The sequence below is a fragment of the Ips typographus genome, linkage group LG1 (assembly GCF_016097725.1).
Source record: "Ips typographus isolate SLU linkage group LG1, UJ_Ityp_2.0, whole genome shotgun sequence".
Lineage (NCBI taxonomy): Eukaryota > Metazoa > Arthropoda > Insecta > Coleoptera > Curculionidae > Ips > Ips typographus.
The window spans coordinates 26,275,119-26,301,084 of record NC_138422.1 but is presented as its reverse complement, the minus strand read 5'-3'; the positions used below and the strand labels follow the sequence as shown (position 1 = coordinate 26,301,084).

The 25,966-nt window shown below is 31.7% G+C and overlaps 1 protein-coding gene across 1 annotated transcript; it reads left to right on the top strand.

Moving 5' to 3' along the window:
• The first annotated feature begins 12,760 nt into the window (after nucleotides 1-12,760).
• Nucleotides 12,761-16,837, top strand: LOC145725581 (galactoside alpha-(1,2)-fucosyltransferase 2-like). Its single transcript, XM_081974384.1, has 4 exons — nucleotides 12,761-13,196; nucleotides 13,260-13,465; nucleotides 15,265-15,470; nucleotides 16,429-16,837. Exons 1-4 carry the CDS (start codon nucleotides 12,839-12,841, stop codon nucleotides 16,775-16,777), a joined length of 1,119 nt encoding a protein of 372 aa, XP_081830510.1. The 5' UTR covers nucleotides 12,761-12,838; the 3' UTR covers nucleotides 16,778-16,837.
• The last annotated feature ends 9,129 nt before the right edge of the window (nucleotides 16,838-25,966 follow it).

The following is a 25,966-nucleotide window of genomic DNA, read 5'->3' as shown; positions in this document are numbered from 1 at the left end:
CAAGAAAACTATGATTGAGAGGTAATTTATGGGTAAAATATATGTGAATGATATCAAAAATTGGTATAAATAGGGCAGTAAACCACCTGGAATTTTTTTGCATTAAACGTGTTATTAATTTTAAAGTATTAGTACTTACGAGGACATTTTTTAGGGTAGGCTTTAACTTTTAGAAACATAGTTTGCAAGTGATTTTAGTTCAATTTTTACATTTGTAACTGTCACATATTTAAAAACACAACTAGAATAATGTAAAATCTCGGAAATGCAAAACAGAAAAGCAGTGCAACTAAGCTTCAACTTACTACTAAGCTCTAGATTTGATTGAATTTATCGACTTATAATTTAATTCAGGTAATAATGTTTACAATTTGATTGTTTGATTTATTATTTATTTAGGGTGTCTAGATTATTAAATAGATAGTTTTGTGTGTGTTCTGGTTTTCTGTATTAAACCACTACCAACATTAGTTGATTAGACGTTGTTGGAATTTAGTGTCAACAACTGTTGCACTTAATAGGTGTGTAAACCTACTAAATAATTAAATTAAATTTGCGTTTATCAGAGTGCTACATAGGATTTGTTGCTATGAAATAAGGACAGGAGTTTACAAACCATCTGTTTCTTGCAGACTGTAAAAACATAGAACAAAACCAGCTAGAACTATTTTAATCTTTTACCTACGACCTCAGTGTAAATAGATATTTATGCATAGTTTTCCGTTACGTAATGAACCTCTTTACGCACAATTGTAAAAAAAGCGCACAGTTTTAAGATCGGCCATAAACTATTGGTCTAATGCTGGGAAAAATTGATTTGGTTTACATTTCTTCCTTTATTAGAGTATATTAGATGGAGATCATCGCGTAATGCATTGTTCATTCAATTTTAAGTAACTATCACTTCGTCTAGAATATAATCTACAATAGCAAACACATCAAGTAATATTACTGAAGCTTTCCCTTTCTTCTTATTAACTGTACACCATAAATAATTATTTTAAGAACAACACTAATAATTATTTAAGTAACATGATTTGTGATTTTTTTTATTACGTTAGTATTTTTTTCTTTAGTGGCATAATACCTATGATTAGTACAAATATGATGTCAATACCTTGGAAATATACTTTTTTAATGAAAAGTTACTCTGAATTATATGATTTGCCAAAACAGGACTTTCCATTTGGTCGTAGGTAAAATATAGTATGTCACACGTGCTCTAGGGCATTTAACACACTCATGGAATTACACACTCGCCGCTACGTGGCTTCGTGCCTAACTTTTCCATATCGTGCGTAAAATGATTCTTACAGCACTAGTTACGTAATATACTATAAAATATACAATGTAACGGCTATACAGTGTGTTCAAAACTCAACATCATCTACCTAAACTAGCGCTAAACTAGCGTTTATTCCTTTTTTGAATTTAAAACATTTTATTACAAATATAGAATTGTTATACCTATAATTTTTTCCACAAACATCCAATATTGATGTATTTCTACGAAAAGTTACATTTTTCTAATGGGTTCACATACATTTTTTTTGCTTTCGATTGAATTCAATATAGTTTACAAACTTTTGGTTAAAAAAAATTAAAGAATTTATTAAAAAACTAATAATAAACGTTGTATTGTAGTTGCTTGTCAAATAAAACGTTATTAATTAAAAATAAGCGTCATAGATATAATAGTTAATATCTAGTATAATCAATAACAGGTAAAGTTTTCAAAAAATTTAAATCACCAACACTTTTTCTTAACAAGATATAACTAATTTAAAGCTAAAAGCTTAAGAAAGGTTTTTGGTGTTTTTAATTAACCTGGAAGGTTGCCTTTTAATTTTTTAACTAGAAAATTTCCAAGACTTTATGAAATGATCGGTTGAAACTCCTACATTGCGTTAAAAATTTCTATCGTTCCTCCCTGACTAAATTTCTTTTGCAAAAAAACAACTTTTATTCAAATGAGAAAAGTTTCATCAAACTACAGGCCAGACTCGTCTTAAGTGGCTCTGAAGGGAATTCGAAACTTATTTCGAAGTGATATTAATGGGTTTTACCAGATCTTCAAAAACTTTTCAAAGGTTAATGCGATCGGGTAGTTTTTGGGAACATCAACGTTCGTCCCGAATTTGCACAATTGAAAGTTACAAATTAAGATTAATGCCCGCCATTCTAGATAGTAACGGCAAAAAAATATTATAATAGCATTTTTGCGAATGCAATAAAGGCCCCGAGGAAATTAATAAAATGCCGGGGTTGCCATTTTATTTTTGTCAATAGAACTCTGAAACGAGAGTCAGTTATTAATTTTTATATTAAGGGGGACGAAAATCGCTCTTTTTTGCCGCCGGCTGCTTCCATGATAAGCCAGATGACGGTTTTGTGGCTTAAGATGATTAAAAATTCTTGGAAAGCAGATTTGATTATTTTTGCTTTGGAAGACCGAGGATTTATGTTGATATTGTAATTAGTGTCAAAATATAAAATATTCCAGTATTTTTTAGCATAGTAGTAAAATATCAGAATTCTAATATCTACAATACAAAAATTGTTAATGGTTTATAATAAATAACACAATTTTTTGTTATATTAGCAAGGGTATTTGTTGGAACTGTTTGCAGGGATTGTCAGATAATATCAATTAATTGTCAATCAATACAACATTTAAATTGATATAGGATTTTAAGAACTAAGGATAGGTGGTCGATTTTACACAAGTAGCTATAATAACAATTGATAAAAGAATACTAAAACAATATGATTTTTGTAAGAATAAAGTTATTGGTCAATATAAAAATGCTGTTATTCAAGTTTAGACTCTGTTTCAGATCGATCTAGGCTAAGAGTTTTACAACTTGGTAGCATGTAAAAAATTCCAATTCTTTTTGTTAGTTGCATATGTAAGATATAAGAAAAACTTAAACACTAACTAACCTTTTTCTTTATAACATTTTTTCTTAAAATTGAATAAAAAAAATAGGAAAACGAATTTACAGTTTCAAACAAAACTTTTTAGATTAAAGCAGATAACAACAAAATTTTAGAAACATTCTGACATCATACGGCATTAGTTTGTTTTTTGACTAAACGAAAAATGTTTTTTTATAAATTGACTTCAGAACTAAGAAAATTAGCTTTGGTTGCAAGAAAAAAATCGTTTACGTTATTCGGGTCTCTAATACAAAACTCTCAAATTTAATTGTCAAAAAATTCAATTTTCAGTTTTTGGTTGATATTTTGAAAACGAAAATAAATATTGTTGTTTTAGTATAGTAACCCGAGCTGTAGGTTAGGAAATTCCCATATAATTACTTTTATCTGGGACTTCTTCTGTATAATGACAATGGACCTTACCGACACTAAAATTTATTTTACTCTCTAGACTAAACTAATCTAAAACTTTGTCATATATTTAGACAATAATTAACAGTCGTAAAACAAAGATTATTGCCTCGTCTTTAGCGTCAGTTAATAGTTATGAGAAAAATTTTATGATAGCACTTTGGCAACTGCAATAAAGCTTGCAGGAAATTAATAAATCGTCCGAGTTTAGAGTCGTTTTATTTTTGTCAATATACACCCAGAGAACTCAGTCGGTTATTAGTTTTTATATAAAGGAAGACGAAAATAAAATTTTAGTTTGCCAGCGTAGTTTTTAATGGGATGATACACACTCACAGAGAAGAATATTGCATTTTGATATAGTCAAATATATTACATACTGAAACTTTAATTAAAATTTAAAATAAAGATTTTGAGTTATTTATAATAAAAATTTTGGAATTCTTGAAAGCACATAGATATTCACATTGATTCAAAAATATATCTATTACTGTGTGGAAATTCAAACTCACCTAGAGAATAAACATTTTGACCAAAAAAGTGTTGTTTAATTTTCCAATAAAGTTAGTGAAAAATATAGGATTAAGCACTAGAAGAACTACAATATTGTTAATAATTGTTCTGAAAAAGCAAGGAACATTGAATGGATTAAATTAATATACAGTGTGCAGGAAATAAGTGTTTGTGAAGTTTTTGTGCTAAAGCAATAAGATCATTAACAGAAACCATTCTTGTGTAGTAAGTATTATAGCAGTAATGGAATAAATATTAAATATATTATTTGTGTAAAAATTTAAAGTTTTTACTTTAAATTGTTCTAAATAAAATTTAACTCAAATATTATTAGAATCACTGTATAAAATAACGAGAAGCATCCGGCGGAATTAGTTTGAGGCATCTGTTACACGAATAGCACGTTTTGCACAAACCTACCTTTGTAACGTAGCCGGGTTAAAAGCAAAACGAGTACGTTTTAAAATGAAATTCAAAACGTAATTTCGTTCTCCCTAATAGGCGCGTATGTAGAGATAATGGTATTATTCTCGGGCGTACGTTCGCTTAAATATGGACTGGAAAAATTCACGCTCCCTGAAATTGCACGAATTAGTTGCCAAGTTCTGTTTGGGGCCATTTTTATTATACCCCGGTGTTTTTGATGTTAGTTGATAAGACTTTGTGGAAAGAGACAAGCAGAATATTTTCCAATTGACAGCGTATTTCAGACAAGTTTGCACTATGACCCTGGCATAGATCAGAAAACGTTTGGATGACACTCCAAAATGTGAAAATGTCATTTTTGAAACCTCAATATCTCTAAAAGAGCTGAATACCGATACAGGTTATGAAACTTATTTGAAATCGTTAGGAGATTAATGGTATTTCCAACAACCTTTCTTTCAGCTTTGATGTAAACTCCTGATAAAACGTTATCAAGTGACTCATCAATTCCTGAAAGGCAGCTTCAGGATCGAAAGATTTCATCTTTAATTCGTGACTAAATCACCGTCACTGCTGCAAATAAGCAACAACATAAAGCCGGTTTATGCATGCAGTAGCACGTCCGATACGTGCACCGGCATGCACTTTACATTATTGAAAAACTGGTCCGGTGGCCGTTTAGGTGCGCTTGATGAATCTCTTTGGGGGCTCTCCTCCATTCTTAACAAAAATCCTACGGGCAGAGACAGAGAAGCCACATTTTTATTATTTACGGCAGCGTTGCGAATCTAAAGCGTTTCCATTACTCTTTACGTCCGAGATACGACTTTTAAAGTAATCACTTTGTTTTTGATTATTTATTTTGTTAGCACCTGATTTATTTGGTCTATTTTTTATTAAAAACTTTTTTAAGTAGGACTTGTTAGTTGCTGAATCAGGTCAAAGTCCAATTCTTTAAATTTTTTTGAAAAATAAAAAAAATTTAAGTTCTTTTTTTGCGCTTATTTTACTAAATTTAAGGATTTTAGTTATAAATATGCCCTTTGCTGTGCCTTGGAATCTTTATGGAGCAAAATAAAAATTTGCCAAAAATTCAATTTTTTCCTAAACTGTAATTTTTTTGTATTTTTGAAAGATTGTAACTTTTTTATTTGAAAATCCTATCAATTTCTTTAAACCGCCATTAGAAAGAGGATAAAAAATACTACAAAATGAGCCCAAGCCCGCCTCTTTAACTTCTCACGTTACCGAGATATTGAATCTTAAAAAGTACTTAAAAAAGACCTCTAATACCCTCCCATTCTTTTAATTTTTTTTCAAAATTAAAAATTTTTAAGTGCTTTTTTTGGGCTTATTTCACCTAATTTAAGGTTCTTTGGTATAAATATGCCCTTTGCTGTGCATTGGAACCCTTATGGAGCAAAATAAAAATGGAATTTTTTGTATTTTGAAAGATTGTAACTTTTTTATTTGAACTCCTATCAATTTCTGTAAATCGCCATTAGAAAGAGGATAAAAAATACTGCGAAATGAGCCCAAACCCGTCTCTTTAACTTTTCACGTTACCGAGATATTGAATCTTAAAAAGTACTTAAAAAAGACCTCTATTCAATCCATTCTTTCAATTTTTTTGAAAAATTGAAAATTTTTAAGTGTTTTTTTGCGCTTATTTTTCCTAATTTAAGGTTTTGAGTTATAAATATGTCCTTTGCTGTGCATTGGAACCCTTTTGGAGCAAAATAAAAAATTGAAAATTTTTACAAAAAATGCCATTTTTTGAATTTTTTAAAGGTTCAAAGTGGTTATTTCACTTAATTTGAGGTTCTTTGGTATAAATATACCCTTTGCTGTGCATTGGAACTCTTATGGAGCAAAATAAAAATTTGTCTAAAACGCATTTTTTACCAAAACTGTCATTTTTTGTATTTTTGAAAGGTTGTAACTTTTTTATTTGAACTCCTATCAATTTCACTAAACCGCCATTAGAAAGAGGATAAATCATAGTATAAAATGAGCCAAAACTCGCTTCTCTAACTCCTCACGTTACCGAGATACTGAGTTTTGAAAAGTACTTAAAAAAACCTCTTATATATATTTTTTTTTAAGTGAAAAATTTTAAAATGTTTTTTTATGCTTATTTTACGTAATTTAAGTGCACTTTTGACCAAAAATGTTATTTTGATTGACTTCGTCTCGGCGAACTACCTAAAATCTCGATAGAAATCAAACACTTTCCATCTGAGTATGTAATATGTAATATTTATTTTCTACTACTAGCTCGGTAATGATCCATTACATAACTTCTTTTGGGTTACGTAATGAGAGATTTTACAGTCACTAGTCACTAGCGATAATAATTGATTTTATCTACTCCTAGCATGGTAATCATTCATTACATAGCTCATTTTGAGTTACGTAATGAGCGATTTTACCGCACTAGTGCGATAATAATCGATTTTATCGCACTAGTGCGATAAAACAACTTTAAATGAAAATGTCTGCTGTAATTGTTTATTGAATTTAAACATAACTTTGATACATTTTTTCATATTTCTCCTTTGACTTGGCAGGCAACAAGCCAGATACCACGTTTGCGGCAGCTTCTTCAATATCTGACGGAAGTTCTTCAGACATGTTCATAACGAAATGCACTTTTAAAAATTTGTGACTGACACTGTTAAATTGTCGCTTAAGTGATATGTGGAAACAAATGGCCACCATAGCAACAACACCAAAACAGTACAGCGTAGATGACAAGATTTAAGGGTAACAAATAACTACCCGTAGCAAGCATATACGAGACGTTCCTAAATAGTTCACATTGCACAAAATATGAATTTTTTTCTTATTTTACGCTGCTTCTGATGGTCGTAGATAAAATGTTGTACATCACCCGTGGGGTATGGCAAATTAACGTACTCGTGTGATCACCACAACTCGGTCTACGACCTCGTCGTGGCAACACTCCCACTCGTGACTATAAAAATGCTCATACCCCACTAGTAATGTAAATAACTATTATCGCACTAGTGCGGTAAAACACCCTAAGACTCCTAAGAGTACAATAAAACAATCATTATCGCACTAATGACTGTAAAATCCCTCATTGCGTAACTCAAAGTTAGAGTTAAAAAATTGCTAATTTCTGTGTTAATCGTGGAGAAAATATTATACAATACTCATGTGATCACCACAACTCGATCTTCGATCTCGTCGTCGCAATACTTCCCACTCGTGACTATAAAAATGATCATACCACACTAGTAATGTAAATAACTATTGCTGTCCTATCGCAATCTGTTTAGTTCCACTACAAAATGTAAAAATACGAATTTTTAAACATCAATATCTCGAAAACAGGATTAATTCCGTTGAAAATAAGCAAGTTGATATCAACTTCTGTTTGAATCAGAAGAATCACAAGTGCAACATCGAATGTATTTTGTAGTCTTTTGTCATGGAATACCCTGAATAGAACAACTGTATTCACCACATGAAGTATTTGATCACGTACAAGTTAGGACACGTTATATAAATCATTACCATCTAATAGCAACAGATGTTTTGAACGTACACAAGCATCGAAACTACCCCTTGAAGGGTTTAATTAAGTCAAACATTAATCAAATCAAAAGTGATTGTGTGATGGAGACAATGATTTGCTTAGACGTAAATTGTGTACGGGGGCGGAATTCAATTTGATCCAAGGGGAACACACTCCGGCTTGTTTATTATAAACAGGAAATTGCATGTTAATAAATAAACGTAGCGTCCCAACTAAATTTCAATAAAATAGAAACGGATCGGGTAAATTTAAAATTCCAACCAATTAAATGCAGCGTGGGTTTTTATTATGAATAACATGACTCAATTAGTTTTTCGTATTTATGGGATTATTTTTTAAATATTCAAAAATATTTTGTGGGAACCACCACTGCACTCTGCTATATCAATTTTCTATAAAGGACAATAGATTGCCAAATACTGTTAACTGCTGCCCTTTGTTCTTGTTCATTCATGTTGCAAATCCGGTCGCTAAAGTCATTCTAAAATAATATCAAATATAAATTAAGTTTTTTGTATGTTGAAAATTATTTTTAATAATTAATTTCTATTTCTTCAACAAGAAAAATAATATACGACAATTGTTCAAAAATGGTCAGTACCAAATGTTGAATGCATCAAACGCCCATCGGAAAATCGATGTAAATGCAATTTTCTAATATAAAATAAATAATTTTTTATTATTTTTTTTTAGTTCTGGAAGGTAAAAACTTTTCTTTGAGCCAAAGTTTACATCTTCTAGGTTGAAAAACAGTTTTGAGAGTGCATCAAAATCATGTGGATACAACTTTCTAAATGTGAAAACTCAGTTCTGCTAATTGGAAATAAGGCTTCTTAAATTATGGTTTTAACCATTTTTTTCATAGAATTTCAATTCCTGTAAGGTAAAATTGGTTGTTGAAATATTAGAAACGATCTGAACATATTAATACGGCTAATCTTAGGTCACGATTGCTCGTTTGATCATTTTATGTTTAAAACCGGATTTTTCTCCAGTCAAGGAGCTTACTGTACTTCTAGACATTCTTCAAACTGTTGTTGATCAAATGACTTAAAGCCGAATACTTAAGCCATTCAACTTAAAACGTTCTTAAAATTTTGAAGCAACCAATTGACCATTTTAAAATTTTCCAATGTTTGTGCGTAAATTGATGAAATCTGTGGCACTGTGAGATCATAAATTAAAAAGTCATTGTTTTTTTTAAAATGGTTAATGCAAAATCCATACCAACGCAACTGGTAAAAATAATAAAATGATTTACCAAACATCAAACAGCTCATATAGATCATCGTTATTGTTTATCAAAATTACCTATTTGGCTAGGAATACTAAAGTTTTCTGATAATCTTTTTTGAGCACCCTGTATCTCAAAAAAAATAGAACGTTTACGGCATACCTTTATATAAAGTTTTAAAATGGGTCTCAAAATCGATCATATCATCAGATTATTAAAAAACTGGCTTTTTGACACTTTTCTGAATTCTTCAAAAGATTTTACGGGATAGTTGTTGTATTTTGTTCGTTGTAACTGTAAACATATGCTACAAAATAATGTTAGTTTTAGCGTAGTAATAGATTTGAAAATATTTTCTTGTTTGTTTAGTGTGAATTCTCATAATAATTGTTACTCCTCTACTTATTAAACTTCTCACGTGTTTCTCTTCTAGATATTTAGTAAACACGGATACGCGTTTTACATTAATTTTTACTAAATCCATAGATCCTTCTTTTCTTGAAAGAAAGTGTATACCATTTGTACAACAAGAAAAGATGTTTAGAACAATTAGCATCATAGGAAAATACTCCATATTAGTGAAACATGTATCTTAAAAAAATACTACTAATTCGTTGTGAATAATAGCAAAAACAGTCTTAAATTACCTAATTCCATAAATCTAAAAAGACTTTTCGGTTTTAATCGAAACTACAATATTTTTTCATCAACACAAATTATAGTTTTTGTAAACATTTAATTGATGTGGATTTTAATTGCTTTGAAAGAGGATTACCGTACAACTGGAATAAATCACGATTTTACCGTGTATTTTCAATGCTACAACAATGAATCCGATATCGAATTTTAACTAGGAAACAATGGAAGTGCGATGTACAGATTCCACTAATTAGAGTTTTTAATGCCATCCATAGGAAAACCTAAACGAGATACTCAAAGAGATGTATTGCTGCGCACTTTCAACATTGTAGCGGTAATTTAAAGGGAATGTCTCGCAAGTTTGTAATAATTATATTAAATTTTTATGGACGCGTTTAATACGCTCGTTTTACGGCCCTTTTCCCTTTGAAAGCACTCCGGCGGATAATAATTGTTAGTCTGGGGGCTCGCAGCTCGGAAAATGGCAGTTTCTTTGTGCATAGGTTATACTTTCAATTATAAAATTGTTGCCAGACTACGGTTGCTTTGTCGAGAGAGTTTAGAGTTTTTTAATGCGGCAGGGTTGTTTTAATCTAAACTGCCTCGGAATTTTTCACGGCAATAAAAATAATTAAGGAGAACTTTCTTCTTTTCGAAATAAAGCCGTCTGTTGTAAACTCAATATAAACCAAACTTGACATTTTTAGTTATGGAAGAAGTAGGATATGACTGTTGTATATGTGTACTTTAACACATATGTGAAAGTTACAAACACTCAAAGTGTCTTCATAATATGCAATCCTTCATGTTATCTACCTACATTTTATATACAGCAGATCTAAAATTATTATGCTCCTAAATTATTAAGAAAATCAGTACCGTACTAGTGCTTAAAACAACTAGTAGGGTAATAACGACTATCATTATCAACAGGGCAAAATCATAGTATTTATAATACAGTAGAGTAGTACAGTAAATAATTACTGTGACTTACGATCGTCATTGTACCCATATAAATGAAAAACTTCTTCTAAAAAAAATTGCAATAAGAAATTTATGAAGAACTATAATATAGGCCGCTTTGAATACAGGGTGTTTCACGTAAAACCCTCCTTATCTGGATACTTGGTAGACTTTTGACAACATAATTCCACTAGTGTAAAAAGTCCGCCAACCCTGAATTATTTCACAAAATATACACTTTGGGAAAAAACATCCTGTATAAAAGGACTAATTTTAGACGTTATGTGACAGCAGGATTATATAGGGTGAGCAACAAAATGGCAGAAATTGTGATTATATTTTTTCTTATTGAATGACTATACAAACATCAATGACATTTTCTGATTTGCTCTTTCATTTTGATCACATTTTATCTAACGTATGGGTAATTATTGCCATCTTGTGGGTCACCCAGTATATTCTTTAATGTAACATGACGGTAAAACGTTTAAAATGCGTCAATTTTTTTTTCAGAAAAAATACTGCAATATATTTCTAATTTGAACTATGCGATCATATCAAAATTAACGGAGATATCTACTGAGTAAAGCACAAATACTCATCCTGTACAGGGTGGCCTAATTTGCTTCTTTTTATATGCAAACTGACAGAAAAGTTATTGCCGGGGTATTTTGTCAAGGTGAGTTCGGAATTTTTGACATTTTGGACATTTTGACAAGCTCCTGTAACTTCGTTATTATGAGAGTTTGGTGAAAATAGCTTTTACATTATTAAGACACATTTTTACGTAGATTACGATTATGCTAATATTACTTTTACAGATTCACCTATTTCTTGAGTTATGAACTAAACTTCTACTTTTTTAAATAAGAGTCATATTTTATTTAGTTTCCATATAAAAACAAACAAATTAGGCCACCCTGTACCGGGTGACCCAATATTACTCTTCCTCGACCATATCTCGAAAACCGTTCGTCCTATGATTGCATTTTCTAATAAATTTTGCACAACAAACTAGAGTTTTTTTTCCTCATTTCTAAAGCAAACCAATTTATCTATCATTTTCGTAAATAACAAATTTCTGTTATTTCAAAAACAAAGAGGAGTTCAATTGTTTTTAACGGTTTGACCAATTTTAACAAATTCGGTATTGTTAAAAAGAGCACTTCTTGGGCAATATCAACCAAAATATAGTTAATTTAATTGAATCTTTCTGCGCCAGGGGGCTACTTTTGACACCATGAGTCAAATTCCAAAAAAAAATAAAAAAAAACAAATGGAATGATATGATTTTTTCTTTATGAAAAAGTAGCGAAATAACATCCAAATAGGCCAGTGAAAACCGTTTTTCAAATTCTCGTTCCTAACCTGAAATATTGAAAAAATGAGATTATGAGATATGGTCGAGGAACAGTCTTATTGGGTCACCCGGTACATTTCTGACTTTTATCACCACATTTCTATGGCTAACGTGTGCTTTTTAACACCACATTTTTGGATACCCTACCTTTATCCTCCCACAATGTAATTCAATCAATTATTAATCCTAAAAGTAATTTTGAAAGTTTATTGTTCTCTTATTTTTTTATCTTTATTGCTAGGATAAAACTTCCTAATCTTAATGTTCAACCAATAATATTAGGCATTTGCATGAAATTTACCAGGTACCGTATCTAAAACAATTAACTGTAGACATGAATAAAAGTACTAAATCAGTGTTTGTGGAAGCTCATGCATCTTTCCCTTGTTGCAAAATACCAACGTATATGAGATTTGTTAATATTGACATTGCGATAGCATTGGTTTGTAAAGGATGTTTGATAATTGCTACTGAGTGTAGTCAAATAACTCTTTTTATTACAAGGTGTGAAACTGAACTGGAAAATCATTTTAGTTATTTGTTTACATTAAAAATATATCGTTGCAAAGTGATAATTTATTGTTTTTTTAGTACTAGTTTACAACCTAGACACGATGTCTGGACTATCCCTGTAAAAACTATAATTTTGATACTGATCACCCAGTATAATTTAGATAAGCCTGATGTTACAGTATTGAAATAATGCTTAACCAGAAGCAGTGCAAATTTTTCATTTACTAAACATGGCAGTTGAAAGAGTATTGTGCTGGTGTTAAAGTAATTAATAATGTCAATAAAACCTAGTGTCAAGTTGGGTATTTTAGCTGTTGTCGCCACCACCTGGATTACCATCTACATAACTTTTTCTTCCACTACAAGTCAGGGTCACTTCAGTAAAACTGTCACTGAATCGCTTAATCAAACTACAATCCCAACTAAATCAAATTTTGTTCAAAACATGGTTGCTACAATACCAACCAACAGTAGTTCATGTTTAGTAAGTACAGTCGATTCACCTGACATGAAGAAAATCAACACTTTTGCGGATCTAAACACTGCACTTTGCAAAAATGGCAAAATTCATGGTGATTCTGCTGGGTGTCCTGAAAAAGGTATAGTGACCATGAATCCTGGTGGTCGAACTGGTAGGTAGGTTTTAGTCCTAAGTCAAGTAGCTTAGAACTTGATTATCCAGGAGAATTTTATAGGAAATATGATATGGGAATACGCATCTATATGGGTTGTAGCAAAAGAAACAGGACTGGAGCCTTACGTTCCAAATTGTATTATGAAAGCTATGTTAGAGATTTTTGAAAAACCCTCAGTGCTATCTATGGAGAATATTGCAAATTGTCCAGTTCCTAAACAAGGCGGTTTTGTGCAATATATCACAGAGAGGTCTTGCAAAAATCAGGTCAGTAGTATTTCCTCTTGAATGAACATCTGCTACGCAACTTATATAGTTTATACAGGGTGGTCCAGTTTTAAGTGTCAATAATTCACCATTTGATAGCCAATCAAAAAATAAGTTGACTTGCATTGTGTCATTTTTCTGAAAAACGTTTCCTAAGGAAGATACAGTCCTCCAAATTTCCATTTAAAAAATCGTTTTATAGTTTAAAACTGAACATTCAAGACTTGTGAAAGTCCAAATTTGTACTGAATAGTCTAAAATTTGCTTTTTACTATTAGGAATGGTCTTATGATTCGCTTTCTCAGACTGCCATCCTGGTTGAGTGTCTGAAACTGGCATTCAAGAACTAAAAAAAGTCCGGAAATCAAGACAAAGATTGTATTGTGCATGAAACTCATTTTTTACTACTAAAAATAATATAAAAGTTGACTTTTAATGCTAGAACTGAGTCCAAAAGTATATTTTAAAGACTTTAATTGGTGTACAACTCAATTTTCTGGACTGGACAACAAGTCTAGAAGTAAATTAAATTTTCGGACTATTTTATTTCTAAAAATTAGTACTCAAGACTATTATTGTAGCATTTGGTACCAACATTTTTTACTTTTATTACTGAAGAAACTTGACTTTTGGAAATAGTCTTAAACTCGATTTTTCTATCTTAAAAAGCACTAAAAACAGTCTGAATTCCTTAGAGATGCTACAATTTATTGCACCTATGAGTGTAGAAATCAATTTAATAGTAAAGAAACTTGAAATAACATTTTCAAGACTATGGTCAGTGGACACACTGGCTTTTAGGCCTGATAAGTCAAAAACTTTGTAAAGATAGTCTTGAAACTCGATTTGAGGCACTGAAAACAGCCTTAAAACACTAAAAACAGTCTAGTTTATTAAGAAATACCCGAATTTTTAGCACTGAGGTGTCTAGAAGTCGATTTAATAGTGACAAAGCTTGGAATGCCATTTTAAGTCTATGAAGAATGTAAAAATTGTTTTTTAAGTTTGCTATGTTAATAACTTGGTGAAGATAGTCTTGAAACTCGATTTTCCAAGCTGAAAGCAGTTTTGAAGCACTAAAAATAGTCCAGAATTCGATGAAAATGAAAAGCAAAGAAAAAAGCACGAAAAGTTAATTTTTAAGACAATTTTCATGAATCTAATGTCAATGTTCTGCATCTAAGACTATTTTCAAGACTAAAATATTGAAATTTGTCTTCTGGTGTCACTTTTCATTAGTTCACATAGTATCACATTTTGGGGTTCAAGTCAATTTTTAAGGTTTAAATGTATGAATTTGTAGTAACAAATTCTTGAAAAAGTACTTAGTTTTTGTGTGTCAATTTTCAGTATTAAAGTCTCTCGATTTAAATGAAAAGTCAATTTTCAAAACTAAAGTCTTTCAGTTTGTCTGGAAACTATGAAAACTGGCTACAATAATATTTTTTAAACTTCTTAAGTGATTTTTCCGTTTCCAAGACAATTTTTAAGTTGGGTTGGGTTAGTTTTGGGTCTTTGACCGTAATAACGTGTAATAAAGCGCTTGTTCCAAATTTGATCAATATTGCTCCAACGGTCTGACAGTTATGACAAAAAAAAAAGATTTTTTAAACATAAATTTGAAGGGCTTTATTTTTCTTAGGAAGCACTTTTCAGGAAAATGGCATAATGAATGTCAACTTATTTTTTAATTGTCTATGGATTGGTGAATTATTGACATTTAAAACTGGACCACCCTGTATAGTTCTATGCAAAAACATAGAACTTAAATTTGTTTACAGAGAATTGTTTTATTTCAGAGTATTATAATTCCAAAGTTTAACTTCCAGCAGTCTTTATTATTTCACCACAAAAATGAGTTTTTAAATGAGTTGAAATTCAAACAAGAACTGAAGAACAAAGCTCAGACAATGCTTGCTGATATTGTTAAAAATCGTTCTGATAGAAACCATACTTTTGTTGCTGTTCACGTTAGACGGACTGATTACATAAGATACTTAAAACGGTATGTATTTTTGGAAAGGCACAAAGTTAGAATGATTGATGTAAAAAAATAATGGTCAATAACTGAATACAAATATTTGCAATTTTGTGGAATTTCAAAATTATGCACAAACAAAATATTTTCTGTTATCATATCTCCTAGGTCCAATAAAAGCAATTCTTCATCTGGCATTAACCATTAATTGCTTATAAAATAAGTAGATTTCTTGTGAAAGGGCATTCAAATATATTTAAATTCAAAGGCAACAACATGTTGTCATCTCGGATTTCTACAGCCCGTAACAGGGTTGTAAAATAATACTAATTAAAAGTTATTCTAAATTATTACAATTCACAGAGAGCTTCCCATTTAAATAATAGTAATTATTTTATTATTAATTTTAACTTGTGACATGCCTGGAATAATAATTTTGTTCTGATTTGCCAAATTGATGATAATTATGTATGTTGTTAAATTATAGTTTTCTATCAAATGATTGGATTCTACCTTTGGAACAAGATATCGTCGTATGTATCGTTTAACTTATTAGGTCCAAAAGGGAATTTAATCGTGACACTGTTTTTGTTTTAATTTTATACATTATTTATGTATAAACTGGTACAATATCTAATTAAACAAAATTAAAAATACATAAACTGTTGGTAAATAACAAATATATGAAAGATGTACAGAAAGGAGATGCAGGGAGAGGTAACTAAATTAAAATAACTACGAAAACAAATATCTTAACATTGCTTTTACTTAATTTTAGTTTAGTTAGAAACTTTGCATGTTTAGTTTATACATAAATAATGCATTAAAGCGACTAAAATGAGAGTACTTTAGAGACCATACTAAAACACCAATAGAGTTCAAAACATTGGCAATCCCACAATAATTGCAAAGTTTTACTCTCTTATACCCGCTATTAGAAGTTTTTTTTAAAACCTATTTTTGTATTATTATATTTTTTTTATAGTAAATACAATCGTCGACCTACCACACCTGCTTTCTTTCTCCACGCCATGGAATATTACAGAAACAATTATACGAATTGTATTTTTATCTACATTAGTGACGATCCCATGTGGTGTTTTCAACAATTTGGTAAATTTAGTGATGTTATAGTGATTTCTTCAACACAGAGAAACACAGCGGCTGAAGATTTAGCACTAATGGCCGCGTGCAATCACACTATTTTCGATTATGGCACTTTCGGACAGTGGGGCTCTATTTTTGCTGGAGGCGATGCAGTTTATTTTAATCTTTTGGGAAAAGATCCGGTTAAAGATAAGCATATTCTGAATAACTGGTTTATGATGGATTAGTTTGGTTAGTAAATGTTTTGTTATTTGATAAAAAAATAAATTATTTATTCAACTTAACAACTGACTGTATTAAATTTTGTATTGTTTTTGAGGTTATTGGATAGAACATTTAATAAGGATTCCAAAAATGTGCTTAATACAGTAATTTTCTCACTCCAGGTAGGTTTTACAGGCAATTTTGTCCTTGACTGTTCTTTCAAACTGTGTTTCTGTCAGTTCAAATTTTGACGCAGCTTTTTTCAATGACTGTACTAAATTTTGTAGTATTTCTTTACGATTTTGGATGGGAGATTTAATTGGGATTCCAAAAATGTGCTTAATACTGTCATTTTCTCACTCCAAGTGGGTTTTACAGGTGCTTTTGTCCCTGACTGTTCTTTAAAACTGTGTTTTATGCAGTTCAAATTTTAGCACCGCTTATCTCAACGACTGTACTAAATTATTTTGTGTTTTTTCACGATTTTGGATGGAAAATTTAAAGAGGATTCCAAAAATGTGGCTAATACAGTCAGTTTCCTACTGCAAGTGGGTTTTACAGACGATTTTGTCGCTGACTGTTTTTTCAAACTGCGTTTCTGGCAGTTCAAACATTGACACCGCTTTTTTCAATGACTGTACTAAATTTTGTAGTGTATATTTCCGATTTTAGATGGGAAATTTAACGAGGATTTCAAAAATATACTTAATACAGTCATTTTCTCACTTCAAATAGGTTTTGGGCAGGCAATTTTGTCCCTGACTGTTTCTTTAAACTGTATTTCTGACAGTTCAAATTTTGGCACCGCTTGTCTCCCTGACTGTACTAAATTTTGTAGTGTTTTTTTCCGATTTTAGATGGGAAATTTAATGAGGATTCCAAATATGTGCTTAATACAGTAATTTTCTCACTCCAAGTGGGTTTTACAGGCGATTTTGTCACTGACTGTTCCTTCAAACTGTATTTCTGACAGTTCAAATTTTAGCACCGCTTATCTCAACGACTGTACTAAATTATTTTGTGTTTTTTCACGATTTTGGATGGAAAATTTAAAGAGGATTCCAAAAATGTGGCTAATACAGTCAGTTTCCTACTGCAAGTGGGTTTTACAGACGATTTTGTCGCTGACTGTTTTTTCAAACTGCGTTTCTGGCAGTTCAAACATTGACACCGCTTTTTTCAATGACTGTACTAATAAATTTTGTAGTGTATATTTCCGATTTTAGATGGGAAATTTAATGAGGATTCCAAAAATGTACTTAATACAGTCATTTTCTCACTCGAAGTGGGTTTTACAGGCGATTTTGTCCCTGAATGTTCTTTCAAACTGTGTTTCTGGCAGCTCAAACTTTGACACCGCTTTTCTCCCTGACTGTACTAAATTTTGTAGTGCTTTTTTACTATCTTGGATTGAAAATTTAATGAGGATTCCAAAAATGTACTTAATACAGTCATTTTCTCACTCCAAGTGGGTTTTACAGGCGATTTTGTCCCTGAATGCTCTTTCAAATTGTGTTTCTGACAGCTTAAACTTTGACACCGCTTTTCTCCCTGACTGTACTAATTTTTGTAGTGCTTTTTTACTATTTTGGATTGAAAATTTAATGAGGATTCTAAAAATGTGCTTATTACAGTCATTTTCTCACCACAAGTGGGTTTCATAGGCGATTTTGTCCCTGACTGTTCTTTCAAACTGTGTTTCTGGCAGTTCAAATTTTGACACCGCTTTTCTCAACGACTGTACTAAATTATTTTGTGTTTTTTCACGATTTTGGATGGAAAATTTAAAGAGGATTCCAAAAATGTGGCTAATACAGTCAGTTTCCTACTGCAAGTGGGTTTTACAGACGATTTTGTCGCTGACTGTTTTTTCAAACTGCGTTTCTGACAGTTCAAACATTGACACCTTGACAAAAGTGAAATTTAATGAGGATTTCAAAAATGTACTTAATACAGTCATTTTCGTACTCCAAGTGGGTTTTTCAGGAAATTTTCTCCCTCTCCTTTCAAACTGTATTTCTGGCAGTTCAAATTTTGACACGGCTTTTCTCCCTGACTGTACCAAATTTTGTAATGTTTTTTCAGGATATTGAATAGGAAATTTAATGAGGGTTTAGTCAAAACTTGGGTATTAATTTATTTAAAAATCAATCATTAGTTTGTCAATATTTCATAAAATTGTGTTGTCTTGCACTAACGTCAGCACATTGTGATTGGTCAAAAAAAGCAGCAAGTTGAAAGCTTTAAATTAAATTTACAATCTTAAATCCTCGTCTTAACGGAACAACCTGAAGGAATATTGAAGATAATAAATAATCAGGTTTCGAGGTTGTCACCTTTCAAAAATCCACTTTTAAAACCCGTCAACTTGCGCTTGGAGCTGCAAATCCCCGCACTAATCAATCATTGTCGGTTCTAACCTGCAAGCCCACACTACCACCAGATATTTCACTTATTTCCCACTATTTTATTTCAGTCAAACGTTTGTAAGTGCAACTTTTAACTGAGATTTATCGTGTCCCCACGTCAAAACGTTTGAGTGGCTGGAAAAATCCTAGATCATGTTCTAAACATATTTCAAATATAATTAAAGTCGCTCTAATGGATGTGAAAAGTTTGAGAGCTAAATGTGCAGTAAAACGTCCCCCAAATGGCTTTTCTTATTAAAACCGCTCAGATAGGAGGTTCTGATAGGGTATAATTTTGTAATAGTCAGCTTCTTGGAAGTTTCCTCGCTCTTTCAATACAAATAAAAATCTCTGGCAGAACTGCAGACAACCCAGGGGTCCGGAAAATTGTTTTCGCAATCGGAAAGGAACTGCTTTATGGGTAATTTGGCATCGCCAGACACGGGCAGCGATCCGAGCGGACAAAAATATTTTATTTGTCGACATATTTTTCCCCATTTTTATTATTATTTTATTTTTTCTGTTGCCATGCAAGTACTGACTGCCAATAAAAAGGGTTTATTTAAAGAGGCCGTCAAGTTCTCAAAAGTGTACCTTAAGTGGAGACGTTTTCGAGCAGGCCCTTTCACGTGAAATACAAATTGGGTGCCGGTGAAGGACTTATAAATCAGGCGGAATCTTCCTCTCGTACTTATTAGATTTGAAAGGCTTTCGCAGCGAGTATTTCAATATTATTAAAAGCGGTCCTAGAAAGAAATTCCTTTTAATAAGGGTAAAAGCTTTCGACGTATTCGCAGAATTATAATCAGGCTCAGGGGCGATAAAAGAACCGGTTGCTTTAGGACTTTGGTACAATTCTCTAATGTTAATTGCTTACCTTCCAATGCCACACCAGAGAAACATAAAAGAAATGTTTTTCTTTTTAGATGTTCATATTCAGCTTTGCAACATTTTTTGGGCTTCTAATAGACAAGAGTCGAGATTTAAAAAGCTTAATAGTAATTTTAGATAAAGATTTGATGAAGAAAGGGGTAAGTTGCAACTTTCTTACTTTAATTAACTGAATGGAAAAACAAAGAACTAAAAAATATGTTTTTATACAGGGTGGTCCAGTATTGAATGTCAATAATTTACCAATCCATAGCCAATTAAAAAATAAGTTGACATGCATTAATGTCATTTTCCTGAAAAATGCTTTCTAAGGAAAATACCTACAGTCCTTCAAATTTCTGTTTAAAAAACCGTTTTTTTGTCATAACTGTCAAACCGTTGGAGCAATTTTTATCAAATTTGGAACAAGCACTTAAGAGATTAATACTCATTATGAATGACGTTAGCCAAAATTCTCCAATACCAGGAAGATGGTTTTAATGTTTTTGCCTTATCTTCTACGTCTCTAGATATTTTTCAAAAATTACAGTTTTTTTTTTAAATTTCATTGTTCACGATGAAAAAGAAATTATCTCTTATAAAATTCTGATTTGAAACTTCCTTTACCAGATAACTCAGTTATTACGTTCAAAGACCCAAAACTAACCCAACCCAACTTAAAAATTGTCTTGGAAACGGAAAATTCACTTAAGAAGCTTAAAAAAATTGATTGTAGCCAGTTTTCATAGTTTCCAGACAAACTGAAAGACTTTAGTTTTGAAAATTGACTTAGAAAAGATAAAAATTGATTTCAGAAGTTTAAAAACTGTTTTTGTAACCAGTTTTCATGCAAATCGAGAGACTTTAATATTGAGAATTGACTTGTAGACATAAAAAACTACTATTTCTGAAATTTTTTACTACAAATTCATACATTTAAACCTTAAAAATTGCCTTGAGCACCAAAAAGTGACTATAAACTAATGAAAAGTAACATAAATTTAAACAGAAGCCTAAACATTGCATTTGAAGTTAGTTTTCATAATTTTAAGACAAATTTCAAGACTTTAGTCTTGAAAATAGTCTTAGATAGAGGACATTGACATTAGATTCATGAAAATTGTTTTGAAAACTAACTTTTCTTGCTTTTTACTTTGCTTTTCATTTTCTCAGAATTCTGGACTATTTTTAGTGCTTTAAAACTGCTTTCAGCTTGGAAAATCGATTTTCAAGACAATCTTCACCAAGTTATTGACACAGCAAACTTAAGAAACAATTTTCACATTCTTCATAAACTTAAAATCGCATTCCAAGCATTGTCACTATTAAATCAACTTCTAGACACCTCAGTGCTAAAAATTCGAGTATTTCTTAAAAATCTAGATTGCTTTTAGTGCTTTAAGGCTGTTTTCAGTGTAATAAAGTCAGTTCTAGCTTTAAAAGTCAATTTTTAGATTATCTCTAGTTTCATGCACAATACAATCTTTGTCTCGATTTCCGGACTGTTTTGAATTTTTGAAATTCAGTTTCAGACACTCGACCAGAATGGCAGTTTGAGAAAACAAATTATAAGACTATTCCTAGTAGTAAGTAGCAAGTTTTTAGACTATTCAGTACAAATTTGGACTCTCCCAAGTCTTGAATGTTCAATTTTACACTATAAAACGATTTTTTAAATTGAAATTTGGAGGACTGTATGTTCCTTAGGAAACGTTTGTGAGAAAAATGACATAATGCAAGTCATCTTATTTTTTGATTGGCTATCGAATGGTGAATTATTGACACTTAAAACTGGACCACCCTGTACAAAAAAAATATTGTGGAAGATTGAAACTTATTCAACTTGTTACAAAACTCTTCTTTTACACTTGAAACAAAAAAAGAGGTTTTGCATCCAAGAAATTCCCACTCTGCTTTCGAACTTAATTTAAGTTTGAAGACAACTTATTCAAAATTTCTCAGCCGACGAGATACGGCCGAAAAAGTGGAAACTTTTCAAATCCCGTCGAGCCCTAAACTTTTTTTTGTTTTATCGCACCTCGACGTTTTCCTACGGTGTCATAAAACATCTGATTGCCGATGGATTTACAGAAAAAACACTTAAAAATCCTCTTCATACATTGCGAAAAGTCCAGTAGTAATCCAGCTAAGAGCCTGAAGTCGCATTAATCACGCAAAGTTACCTGCAAACAAAAAGGCGAGTCATTTTTATAAGAGTCCTTCCTTTCAAACCTAAATGATAATACTGAACTAATGGTCGTATTTTATAACCGCAATGGCTGCCATAAATAATAAAAATGTGCCCTTTGTGTCCTCGCAAACAGTAATCTTTCTGGGAGAGCTTGCTAGTGCTGGTCGGTTTTGAGTGATTTAACGGCCAACTTCTCCGGATTCAACCTTGTTTATGAGATCTATAACGAAGAGTGGGTTGTACGTTTTTATCTAACAAACTTATACTACGACATGAAAAACTGTTTTATATTTATCACTAATAATATCACTTTAGACACTATTCATCATCTATGCCAGAGTTTCCCAACTTGAGTAACAGTAGCCAAGAAATTTTCAATAGAATTACCAATAAAGAAAGTTTGTAAAAGTTTTCAGATAATATTTTATCCACTCACATTAAGGCTCTTTATCAGATCTGAATATTAGACAATTGATTTTTTTTGTCAACTATTTTATCTGTTTTACTCTACACCTCACAATAACAAGTATTACTTAAACAGCTTCTAAAAGTCAATTTTGATAATTTAAAACCAGGATAAAAGTTTTGTTTACTTGAGGACTTTTTCTTGTCCAATAAAATACTATAAGGCTTCAATCTGAGATTCAAAATCTTCCGGCCTTGATTTGACAACTCGAAACCTTTAAGAAACCTTTCAGACAAAACTTTTGTCCAAATTCTTCTGGGTTCTATATCACAATCTCGAGACAGTAAAATAGGCACTGGAGAGAACATTAAAGGAGATGGTCTATCTTTACTTTAGAATTCACATATAGCCAGAAGTTTTTCAGCTTTGATTTCATAAATTAAAATTAACAATTACAATTATTATTTTAAGTACATGTAGTTTTATGTATTCTGACAATTTACAGGAATTTAAACAGTTTTTGCCATACTAATCTGACGATCCAAAGTCTTTCTTTAGCGATGACAAATCACCGCTACTGCTATACAGAAAGAGGAAGCGAGCTACGTCAGAAGGGAGACGGTCGGAGACTCCGCCACATAACACCGTGATGTAGTCGCCCCGAATTCTGCAACCAATTCTGAAACCAAAATTTGCTGAAAGTTTGTTTCAGTCTATTGTTCTGTACTGTATAAGTACACTATAAGTACTGAGTGTTCTGTGTACTGTGTAAGATCTTGTACAAGACATTGGATAGTCTAAAACAGCATTTACATAGAATATGAAGTTGCAGCAAACAATATATTCACACGGAATGTTTTGTGTTATAATGAAAAAATCGAAAACACCTGCTATGCACATTTTAATTTGGCTATCCGTTTGTAAACAACGAATGACATGCATAAAGTCTGGTGCAGAGCTGAAATTTCAATAATGCAGAACACTCCTATTATTTTCATTCCAGATTTTACCTCTTTTATTTCTATAACAAAATGTAAACCCCCGTATTTTGTTATTTATTCATTATTTGTTGCCTAAATACTCTGTGTTTTCGATTACCGTTCGGTCCAGACTTCATCCCGGTTGAGTTTGATCGAATAAATCCGATGGATTTTATCGGTTGGAAGCCCTACAAAAATCTCATATTTTTCCGGCGACAATAAATACGGGGACAAATAGCCCATAAAACATATTTTATTTTACGGTGGAGTGGAAAAGTTATTCAATAACATTGGGCCAAAGTTGTGCGATGCTTCCGGCAAGGTAAAATACATGCCCGTGTTAAACTCGCCTTGGTATTGGAAAAGTTATCGGAAAAGTTGCGTTTTTTCCTTTGGGATGATTCCAGGAAATTGTGCTTGGGACAAGAAAGGCCTTATCGTGGTTAATTGCTTTGTTTGCCGCTACGAAATTATTACGGGCGAAACGTAATAATCATATGAGAATAGGCAATTATGCTGGCAACCAGTCGGGTTCTACTTCTGCTATATTGCCTGCATAGAATTAATTACTCGAATTAATCTCTGCCGTAAAAGCAATAACACAAAGCCCCGCAGAAACTGCAGGAAACCGACAATATGTTGTTCAGCTTGTGAAGTAAAGCTTAACGCGAAAGCTAATAATATGACGTGAATTTGTATGGTTTAGAATTTACCGCGTTGTGATTTAATTATACAACAGTTAAAGAAACTTTTCTAATTAATTTCATTTTTACTGGTTGACCGGTAAAAAAGTTGCAGTTTGAATTATTTGACTAAACGAAGCGATCGAGGTGCAGAACATTCTAATTCGGTCTTACGACCAGTTGCGAACAATAATCCTCAAACTTTCGGTGTATTGCTAACTAACGTTTAAACACTGCCAAGTTCGCTGAGCCGCTATCTTAGACAAGTAAGAAAGTTTCCAGCCAGTGTTACGTATTGCTTGGAAATCTGTCTTACTTGTGGATTATCTTTGTTAGCAATTTTACAAGCTCGAGATCGCTTTTAAACGAAAACTTAGACTTTCTGTAGAGTCATTTATTTTAAACCCACGTACGAAATGGTTCTTTTCTTTAAATAATTAAAGTGTTGTAGAAAGCATTCACTCTAAATTTGCAGAAGATGGCACCATAATTGTTAATAGGCAGATTTGTTTTAATAATTGTTTTCAACCATAAAATGTAGTATCGAACTGTGAATTTGGTTATCTGCAATTGACATACTTTTTGAATCAAAAGCTTTGTTTTCCAAGAATTATTACATCTGCTTTGTTTTCCAAGAATTATTACACTTCCTCAACTTTATTCATTTTACTTACACCGGTAGATATTGTATAATAATTTAACAATAAATACATTAGTTATGTTTGCAGAAGCAATCCCTGACCCTCCAACTCAGAAAAATTTAATGTCAAGTTTCATTGGTTGAATGCTCACGTGACTAGGACGGTTTCTGACTTGTGGCCAATGGATGTATCTATTTTTTCTGATTACTGGTTGGAAATTCTCTTTGCAAACAGACCTATATCATCATAACATGTCGTTGTCACTGTTTATACAAGGTGCTATGAAAGTGAATATTTGTGTTAAATCACTTTAAAAGATGGTTTTTACCGCTTTTTGGTCAAAATTAGAAAAAATTATGTATGCAACACGTTTCGAAAATGTCTTATTGTGTAACTCATTCAAATTGTAGGACAATCAATTGTACAAACATTCATTCGTTACACAAAATCGATCTTTTCGTAACTGGTTACATAAATAGCTATTTTATGGTTGATGAGAGAATTCAAAGTAATTGAAACGTGAAAACGTCACATTCAAAGTCTGATGTTTCTGTTTTTGCTAACTATCATAGGGTTTATTCTTAATTTTTTTAATACAATCTTATTTTTAAGCAGATTCTGAAAGTATTACTTATTTGACCTGATTTAAAAAATGTTTGATTCAAAAATTCGGTTTTTAGTGTCTATCTCTAGGAAAACCCTCTTAGCATCTTTTCGGGGGTAATATCCCTAGTGCATTAAATTTTTCCGGAAAAATTCGGAAAAACGAGTTTTCGACTCGGATGATTTTTAAAACCACTCTCGCTCATGCTATTTGTTAAAACAAAGGTAAGATTATTTCCTGAGTTAAATAAATATTTTATTTTAATTAAAATAAGAACAATAATTAATAAGAACAATAACTTTCAAGCTTGAAAGGCTATTCTTTATGTTGCTGTGAGGAGTGTGAAATTTTTTCGAATTTTTTCCGGAAATACTGCTGACAGCTAAGTTGACAGTTGTTAAGTGATTTTTCCACATAAAATTTACATTT